The sequence below is a fragment of the Actinia tenebrosa genome, unplaced genomic scaffold, assembly GCF_029948245.1.
Source record: "Actinia tenebrosa isolate PJP-AT-01 unplaced genomic scaffold, QUT_ActTen_1.0 PGA_scaffold3__52_contigs__length_22856419, whole genome shotgun sequence".
In the NCBI taxonomy this organism is placed as follows: domain Eukaryota; kingdom Metazoa; phylum Cnidaria; class Anthozoa; order Actiniaria; family Actiniidae; genus Actinia; species Actinia tenebrosa.
The window spans coordinates 11,564,263-11,574,449 of record NW_028292580.1 but is presented as its reverse complement, the minus strand read 5'-3'; the positions used below and the strand labels follow the sequence as shown (position 1 = coordinate 11,574,449).

General features: G+C 36.5%; 1 protein-coding gene across 1 annotated transcript; it reads right to left on the bottom strand.

Annotated features, from left to right (window-relative positions):
• Positions 1-4,938: 4,938 nt before the first annotated feature.
• Positions 4,939-6,244, bottom strand: LOC148908639 (uncharacterized). Its single transcript, XM_089036063.1, has 3 exons — positions 6,060-6,244; positions 5,821-5,977; positions 4,939-5,311 (listed from the first exon to the last, which is right to left on the bottom strand). Exons 1-3 carry the CDS (start codon positions 6,191-6,193, stop codon positions 4,994-4,996), a joined length of 609 nt encoding a protein of 202 aa, XP_088892189.1. The 5' UTR covers positions 6,194-6,244; the 3' UTR covers positions 4,939-4,993.
• Between the last annotated feature and the right edge of the window lie 3,943 nt (positions 6,245-10,187).

Sequence of the window (10,187 nt, the reverse complement as noted above, 5' to 3'; positions counted from 1 at the left end):
TCGTAGGAGTGGGGTGTGGCCAAAACTATACTGCAGCCAGTTACTAAAGATAACCTAAATGGGAATTCACATGTCGCGAGCGATAAGAAGTTTCCCTCTCTTTATGCTCTTTTGGTTTAAATGCATATTTATTTGTAAAGACAGTATCATTTAGAAGAGTATTTACGATAAATCGGCATGACTAGGACATTACTTTTATGATTACAATGGCTTCAAAAAGAGCTGAGGAAGACCTACCAGAAATTGATTCTTTTTGTCCTGATGACAGTCTTTTACAGGATGTATTATCTGAAGTAGCTGACATCACTTCTGACATCATTTTGGCTTCATCCTTTGGCACCATCCCTAATGTTGTTCTCAAAATACAAAGATGAAAATTTGGAGTGTTTTGAAACCAGTGACATCAGCCAGTTTCTTGGGTATAACAGCACTGTTAATGTCCTGGAATCAACCGAATGTACCATCCAGAAGAACATAGAAAGATCAAGATGTGCCTCTTCATTCAATGTTGGTGACAAAGTGGTATACCAAGTACAAGATGTGGAAAAGCACTTTAAAAAGAAAAGATTCTTTCAAAATGTTAAATGAAATCGGTGTGGTGGAGGAGGTTCTACCTGGTGGAATGCATAAAGTATCTGGAGAGGAAAAGGATGTCTCAATGTTTGTAAAATGTGTATTAGGTGGTCAGATGCTAAAATTATCCCCAGAAGTAAGGGATAAAAGTCACATAGATGTACCATCTTAAAATCTATCAAAATTGTCTTTATTGAGTCTGCATGATTTCAAAATTTGCTTCTATCGTGAGAGGGGAAATGTACGATTGCAATTTAAGAAGAAGTCAAGCCAAGATGTCCTCTCTAAACATTGACGATTTGTTCCAAAAATACAATTCTTTATTGGATTTTGGTTTTCTAGCCATGCTTTCTTCAATCAAAAATAAAACATCACATTTCCAAAACCTTTACACGAGTGGGATGAAGGAGCAGCAGAAGTCTTATTTTCTTTATGGAACAATCCATTGGGAACGCAAAAGAAAAAAGAAGCTTGATGAGCAGATTACAGATCATTTGTCTACCATGAGCCATGCCTCTAGCTGTTTCAAGAAGCTGTTCTACGGCTTGCGTTGAAATCTGGGTTGATAACTAAAGATGACAATGATGCATTTAAATTCTAGTGTATGAATGCAGTTATGATTTATATATATGATTATTGTTATTGTTTATTAGCAGCAGCAGCATCTCCATCCAACACACAGAAAACCAACAAGAACCACTCACCATGTAAGTTTATGGCTGCAAAAAAAGAAATGTTTTTACAATAACTTACAAATTTATCATCAATAATAGGACAGACAGATAAAAAAAATGACACATACACTCAAGCTCCTTGAAGAGGCTGAACTAGAAAAGTGAAAAATGGACAAGCCAAATTTCAATTTCAACTCTTTTAACACACTAAATGCTTCTAAAATAGATGCAAATACTGACTATTTCGATTTTGATGAAGCACGGCGTTTCAGCATGTGCCAAAGATTCTCGATGGTGTTGAGATCTGGAGATTCCCCGGGCATGGGCCAGTAGTTGATATCATTTTCAAGGAATGCCATGGCTAGTTTACTTTTGTGTTTCGGGTCGTTATTCGTATCTTGTTGGAATTGATGACCATCTGGGAATACATTTCGAAATCTATTCGAAACTTTGCCGTGCAGTGTTTAAGAATAATGTTCCATCCTACTGAGTTAGTCGGTAGAAACATTTGGGGGGGGGGGGGGGGGGCAGGAAAACGCAACTAGATCCTGAACGAATCGCTCTTATTCAGCAATATGTTTTTAACAGCCAGTACTAACCACATAAAGAAGAGACATATGGACTTTATGTAGGAAAGCATTAGACAAATATATGAGGCATCCAGTTAAGCGTTCGTTTAACTTAGATTTGCCGGTTTAATACCTTTTTGCCATTATTCATATGTGATTATTATTAATTGAAGTATAAATGTAAGCAATTCATAAAATAATATGGCAGTGATCTTAAATAAAATCAAAAATGTGAAAATATTAACAGAGTTTGAGCATAGAGGTATTTCGGATATGCTTGCAATGTCCTAATGAAAAAAAGAGATCTAAACTCCCCAGTGTATTTTGGGTGTTTTAATATCTACAGTACAACATTGAGTTTTATGAAGAGTACTGCGCTGTGTGAAGGATTCGTAATCGGGAAAATTGCAGACATACTTTTGCATAGGGTTAGATCCATAATCACAAAGGCAATTAAGAAGTTTTATGTACGATAATTTCTCAGAGCATACTTTCTGACAATGAGTATGATAACGTTTTTCAAGAAAAGTTTCAAACGGTTTGAGGTCTACGGAATTCAAGAGGATTTTCAAAGGTGGAGTAATCCATAGCGGTATGATCAAAATCTCTAATTCTCATGACTAGTGTTTCATAACAATAGGTGCATTCGTTAGAATTTTGAAAATGCAAAAACTCTAAGACACATTCAGGATGCACATAGCGGTTACAACAGTTTAGTAAACTACAGCGATAGAATCTGAATATCAAAGTTTCGTTTGCCGCAATAGCAACAAAGTTCAGATAAAGGTGGAGGTTCAGGTATTTTACTCACCAATAATGTTCAAGAACAGCAACGTCTTCTTAAGTACTAGAAGCAAAAAAAATTTGAGTAGTATGAGATAACGAGGTTTCACAGTCTTAATCATTTTATCCATTTACTGTGGCGTTTTTTAAAGATGCTGCTAACACACGATGCAAGGCAAGCATTGTTTGTCTTTGCGACATTTACCAGATATATTTGCTGGGATACCTGTGGTATACCAGCTATAAAATGACTTTAGCAACAAAATGGCAAAGTTGCACAATAGTTACCCAGGGGTCTTCAGGAACTTACCCAAGAGGCCTTTGCAGGTTTGACACAGTATCTCCTATAGGGTTCCCATCTATATTCCAATCAATTATTATATACCAGATGTCAATCAATGTCTGTCAAGTGATTAAGAGAGGGCAGAGCTAGCAGATCACGTGTAAAGTTTATGTCTACGCATGCTCTATTTCGTTTACCGCCATAATTCAAGACAGCGGAACTGGAAATCAATTTCATAAACAAGGATTTTAAACCAAGAACATAGCCCATGATTTTGAAGCGATTATTTCTAAGAATTTTCATTGAACTTCATGGGCAAAGCTTGTTTTGGTTTATCTATTTGTGATTCATCTACTTGAACAGTATTTTGCATGAACAAGCGAAGATCGATTAGGAGAACAGGGTTTCAAATGATATAAGTGATCGTAAATTCATTCATCATCACTCATTATTCTCTTGAACTTAACAATATAGTCTTATAGCCTATATTTATGCATTTATATGAACTGTTTTGGCTTCAAAGTCTGTATTTATATGCACTGTTTTGGCTTCAAAGTCTACTCACAAAGGAACATGAAGTACAAAGCATCATTTATTTTAAGATTCTATTCGATTTGAAAAGCAAAATAAATAATTTGCTACACACATTCCAGGGCTTGATCTTTGCAGTTTGAAGAAAAAGCGATTCATTAAAAAAAGTCTATAAATTATAAAATGTAAAGCAATTATGAGAGAAGTTTTGAGCAAATATTGGCCTGTATTTACGTTTTAAATGAAGCATTTTTATTTTAAAGCGAGCCGCGTATGCTTTTGAGACGAGTGAGATTTACGATTCATTCAAAAAAAATGCAAATGTATAATTTCTTCAATCGATCGGACAAATATGGCAGCCCAGATGATACACTAATTGATGATAGTCGATAATATTATGTTCGTGTAACTATCGATTAACCATCTACTACCGATAACTAATCAATATTAATCAACTAATTTTAACGATTAATAGGAAAGTGAAACCAGCCAACCCTTATATGCACTTTAAAGTACAGGGTGTTTTCACTTATCAAATATGAAGTCTGTTTGCATTCAAATAAAATTGATGTATTTCACCAAACATATTTTTTACCTTCAAGGAAATTTTAATCTCATAGCAAATGCAAATGAAGATAAATTAAATATAAGATCAAATTTAAGATTACAAGATTAGTAAGAGAAACATTGGGCAGTTGCATTTTTAGTCCGCACGCCCCCTATTGAGGACATTTGGAAAATCCAAGGGAGGGGTGGTCTGTAAAAGTTGGATTTCCAAGGGAGGGGTATCTTGAGTTCTTTGGAAAATCCAAGGGAGTGGTTGGTCTAAAACCGTTGGATTTCCAAGGGAGGGGTATCTTGAGTTCTTTGGAAAATCCAAGGTAGGGGTTGGTCTAAAACCGTTGGATTTCCAAGGGAGGGGTATCTTGAGTTCTTTGGAAAATCCAAGGGAGGGGTGGTCTGAAAACGTTGGATTTCCAAGGGAGGGGTATCTTGAGTTCTTTGGAAAATCCAAGGGAGGGGTGGTCTGAAATGAAAATCCAAGTTATGGTTTATTGTATGGTTGATTGGAATCCTGGCAATGTTGTTAAAAGATGGATAACTCAATGATAGAAATGAAAGGGGTCAATTAAAATCGTCAATTATCCTTGGGAAGATTAATTAATCAACTAAAATTAATAAACTAATTAATTTACTGGAATTACAGGAAGATGAGAAAGTGTCAGGTTTTCAGTAAAATTTCAAAATTTTTTGAAATATCTGCTTTTACTCAATGCAAAGCAAATATATCGGAAAAAGTGGCAAATCTCATTATCGATCGTGGCCCACATGGGTATATAACTGATTTAGATTCAAAATTTTTGGTTTTAATTGTAACATGTAGACCTCGTATACGGCAAAATGCAACTGCAAACAGTATTAAAACAGTATACGATGTTTAATAGTTTGCAAAATTCAAAATTATGAGGTAAATTCTAAGACACAAACATAGTAAAAACTAATAGTATTGATTTATTACATGTAAGTTTGAATTTGTTCATGTCTTTTCATATTTCATAATTTAAAACCAAATACACATATTACAGCTGGTTCAGTTGGGGTAATCCTTGAAAATAAACATCCCAATCATCTGTTATGCCTGGGGGGGATACTGAAGATGGAACCAGATCGTAATCGTAGTCGTCTTCCTCGTCAAAGTCAATTGGTTCTTGGGCTTGTTGGTATTCTGCATAGAACGTTTCTTGTCCAGGGTCGTCTTGCTCCCGATATCGATAGCTATCGCTTTCTTCACTGTCATCGTGGTTTTCATTGTCCTTGCAGTCTTCCGAATCCTGTGCACTACAGGAGCTTCTGCTACCGACATTTATTTCTTGATCCTTTATATTATCATTTTGTTCCTAAATTTATAAAAAGACGCGTATAAATTTACTTGTTTTAGTAATATTTAGATGATACTTCAACACGTACAACGGCAGCAACAACGGCATTTGAAAACACTTCCAAATAGACGGATAAAAAATCGGCTTGAAAAAAACAACCAAGGTAAAATAGTTTTCATAGTTATCTAGCGACAAACAAACTTCCTAAACATATTTTCAAAATCAGTTCAAATTCAATCATTTCGTATTAAAAGTAGCAATGGCAAGCCGAATGCTTTACATTGTCCAAAAAGAGTTTGTTGTGGGTACCGAGTCTTGGGTCAATAGTATTTACAAAATTTTGAATCAGGTTCCCAAACGTGACAACATAATAGACTGAAATGACACTTATCTCCACGCCACTCTGAAAAGCCGCTGTCACTGTGTGTCTTATAAAGTCGCATATGATTGATGGGTATATAATTACTTGTCGTAATGAAGACGTGAATGTTTGCCAACCTCGGACTAATATATTGATTCCTACTAACCTTTAGTTTGCGCAGATGACTATTCGGGATAATTCCTGCAAGAGTCCGGGCAACGTTTTCGCTTTTGCATTGTATGCAGTAAATGCAAGGCATGACAATGCCACCTCCCACTTCAAATAAACCTTTGTTTGATTCTCTGAGGCCGGCTGTGGGGGAACTGAAAATAGTAAAAAAAAAATCGTCAAGCTTTTGCATTTTTATTTTTATTTTATTATTTTTTAATATGAATTTTTACTTACCACACGATGCACAACACTTGCCCCCGAACTTTAAATGGAACAATAAGTCTCGCCAGCTCTCTTGGCATAGATGCTTGGATAGTCCCATCCTTACTTAAAACAAAAAATGCATTCTCATCATGCACGGAATTCATTTTCGTCAGAATATATTCTTTGCCCACTTCAAGCACAGCTTGAGTGGCATGAAACCCTTTTAAAACACTGTTCACACCAACAAAAAGAGCGGACATATTTTAGATTTGCCTTATATATCAATAATTTCGTTGATGCACACTCGTAGTGGGATGTGTATGGCTAACACTGATTGGTTTGATCCTCCCTATTTCCTGCGGATATGACTAATACGCCGAGTATAATGGGTGGGCTGTTTTCGCTAATTGGATTTCATCCGTAGGGAAGCATAAAAGCGCAAGTTTAAACTATACTCATCACCAAGTAATTATGGATGTTTTGACTTTGAAAAATGATGAAAACGATGTGCCTTCCAGTTCTCTTTTTGAAGTTAATCCAGAATGTTTTCTTTCGGATTTGAGAACTAGAATAATGGAAGAAGTTCCGGATTTGCTGCCCCACGATTTTCGATTCCTTTTTCCTTCATCTGGCGTTCGTATTTCCCTACGACAAGAGGCACACGTCGCAGTTAAAGCGGTCTCATACACTGAGGGAGAAGGCCACTACATGCGTTTTGTTGAGGAAAAAAGAGATCCTACATATCCTCCGGAAAAGAAAGAACAAACCGTCTTCGACCTTGGTGAATCAGTGTGCCCACCCACATCAACCTCTTCTGTGAAGCAAGTCTGTGAAAAAGAACCAAACAAGGAACCTATCCCTGAGCAGGCTACTGTAATGGGCCTTAAATCACCCGAAGCATGGCTACTTAAAGGGATCAAAATATACAAGGAAAAGGAGATTGAAGATGCACGTGGCAAAGAAAAAGAAAGGCGAATCTTCTGGAATGCAAAGGCCAAAATTCTTGCCAAGTCTGACTTGAAAAAAACTCAAATTTATGAGGAAATACACAAGGCTTGGCGATTAAAGAAAACTGAAATCCTTTTAGGAGAAAGCAGTGGTGTCCGTATGGCATCCACGAGTATGAAGAAAGGAACATTAGAAAAAAATAAAGAAAGATTTCAATTAGCTAAGAGAGAGTGTGAAACTCTAAGTGACAAGATAAAGGAGCTAATGAAGACTAAGTCTGCCAAGACCGAGCAACAAATGATTGAACTAAGAGAACTCCAATCGAATTTCGATATAGCTCGAAGTACCCTAAGAAAAGCCCAAGACGCTTTAAGAAAAAACATTAAAAAATCAAGCTAAATACTTGGTTTAAACTGAATTTACCTTTTTTAAATGATATCCTTGTTATTGTTCATTCCTTTGTTTAGTTTGATTTGAAATTACGAATTTTAGTAATCTTTTATGTAGCATAATTCAATTCCATGACTATTTTTAGGATCAATCCCAGAAAAAAAAATTATGGTGCTACGAACATTTTTGGTATAATTTCAAAGAAACGAAATGTAAGAAAAAATGAAGAATAATTTTTTTAATTGCTGGTTCTGTTTTTGCTGGTCACTGGGCCCCGTCCACACTATGCCGGATAAATTTGAATCCACAACTTTATTTATCCGGTTAGGCCTTCCGTCCACACTAGTCCGGACGAATCCGGAACAATTTTCCACCAAAAACGGAACTTAACATTTCGTAACCGGAACTTTTCGAATACGCTGACGTCATGATTTCATGTGATTTTCCTGCCCGATTAAGACCTTTTTCCTTCGTGTAAACAACGCTCAAATAGCGGGATAAGTTGGCGGGAAGGCTAATAATTTACCGCGAGCTCAATTTCGGATTCATTGTCAAAGTAATTATGCATATAAAGATCGAAAGCAACTTTTAATCATATTTCTGTCAGAGGGGTCCGACAAAGCTCTATTTCCGGTATTTTGTAATCTATAAGGATTAACACAGAAAAGTCTGTGTGTTCCGTGAAATCTTATGCAAGCTGTGATTTCCGGTTTCTTCTCCAGTATTTATTAACACCCTCTCTTGACCCAATATTCATTTATAATTTTTATACCGTTAGTATGACACAGAAAATGTATGCAACAGTGCATGTGATCGACGAAAACCAAGATTTAGTTATAGAGTTTCCGAGTATCGCTCTAGATGACGCTTGAGAAATTAAGAGAATTAATTTCTAAAGAAAAACCGTGCATGAAAGCAATCTTCAAGTTCACCCATAGAATGGTATCGTTGTCCACGAAACAAGAGAGCATCCTGCGGCTGCGACAAGTGATGACCAATATTGAAAATTCCCAGCCACCAGTGTCCCAAGTTCACATGCGATTTACTGAGAGGCCTTCAACATCGGGTAATTGTTGTGCTCCACCTCAAAAAAGATGTTTTGATCCTTCCGAATCCAATTTGGATCCACGGAAGCGAATGAAGACCTACAGCAAGGTAGAGATTGATACGCCAAGCATCACCTGGTTTGAGCGGCAAAGAAGGGAATTTTGGAACGATTTTGGAAAAAAGATTAGCAGGCATCCCATTTATGGTTCGTGGTCCATTCAGGAGCAACATGGAATAATTGACACTGAATGGACTCTAAGATACACAGAACTACTAAAAGTAGAAGCTGATAAACACTTAATAAATGATGAAATAGGCGAGCAGAGGAAACAAAACCTACTGAAAAATAATGAAAAACTTTCGAAGGCAGATTTTGATCGAAATGCTGCATATCAAAGAATTGTAGAGCTAAACCAAGTCACTGTAAAAAAAAAGGAAATCATTGAAGCTGAAGAAAACGTACTTCATGACTTATTTTCTAAGCTGAAACTTGCTCAGGCTGATCTAGTGAAAAGCTTAAATTGGGTAGGCCGGGGCAAAGCTAAATATGAAGACACGGGGACAAATGACGGAAAAATAGAAGAGCTCACGCCTGATGAAACTGAGGGGCTGGCAAAAAATATCAAAGAAGAACATGATATTGATGTTTTATAAGATCTTATGTAAATAGTTAAGAAATTGTAATTAGTTTTTCTTGAAAGTTTCTATTTTCTCGCATTTATGGAATGATTCTATCATAGGAATAAACATCATTTTTTGGGCACATACTATTTGATTTCTTTTATTATACGGCCAAAATTTCTTAATGTACAGCTGCCAAATCGGGGTTCGCACAATGACCGACTCAGTAAATGATTGGCACAATTATCACGGTAAGGCGAATCGTCGCACATAGATAAAAGTCGGCATTGTTTTGTATTTATCACTTATTACTTCGGTAGTAGTAGAAGTGAGTGCTTGCATCGGATTACGGAGTTACTCAATTTAAAAATGAATATTCCAAGTGAAAAAAACCGTCAGCGCAGATTTGTTTACTTTGAAGCGAGCAATTGAAGCTGGAAATAGAGATGTTGCTCTTTACCTTGTAGAGGTATATGAAAAGTATCTCCCGAAGAGTGATCAGACAAGCACATGGGACAGCACGTGGAAAATTGATGAATTATCTAGGTGCATAATGCCAAGAGATATTCCCCCCGATTCCACACCAATCAAGTCAACTGGCAACGGAAACTGTCTCTTTAATTCTGTTTCTTTACTACTATGTGGAGAAGAAATTTTAAATGCTGTGCTTCGTCTCCTGACCGCTGCAGAGTTATTCTTAAATGCCGACTTCTACGCAAATCATCCAAGGTAAGCAAAGACAACAGTACATGCCGAAAAAGCAGATATTCATATTAAATGACAGAAATAATAATTCCACTCCAGTTGATCAGACATATAAAGGCTTCTGGTTTTCTGTAAATATATGACAAGTGAAGCCAAATTTAAAACTTTGCACGCCAAAGTCCCCACAAAGTTTTTACCCTGACACCGGAAACAACAAATGTCTGGTATTTTGAACAGGGTCGCACTAGAGATCTATACCGATTTTTGAATGTCAACGTTCAACAGAAGTAGTAACGGGCGCGTAATCAATGCGTACCTAAAACTGTGCTCATTTGTTGTCCTTCTTGTAGTTTTGACTCTATAACTTTTAAACAAGTTGATTTGGTTTTACACGATGCGATATCTGAATGTCTTGAATCGAAATGTATCAGCCCGCAGTCACTAATC

Excerpts from the sequence above, each read along its gene's own strand:
- LOC148908639 (XM_089036063.1), bottom strand. The coding sequence starts at position 6,193 with ATGAATTCCGTGCATGATGAGAATGCATTTTTTGTTTTAAGTAAGGAT. Across the intron at positions 5,978-6,059 it reads CAAGTGTTGTGCATCGTGTG|TTCCCCCACAGCCGGCCTCA; the intron begins GTAAGTAAAAAT and ends TACTATTTTCAG. Across the intron at positions 5,312-5,820 it reads GTCATCTGCGCAAACTAAAG|GAACAAAATGATAATATAAA; the intron begins GTTAGTAGGAAT and ends TTATAAATTTAG.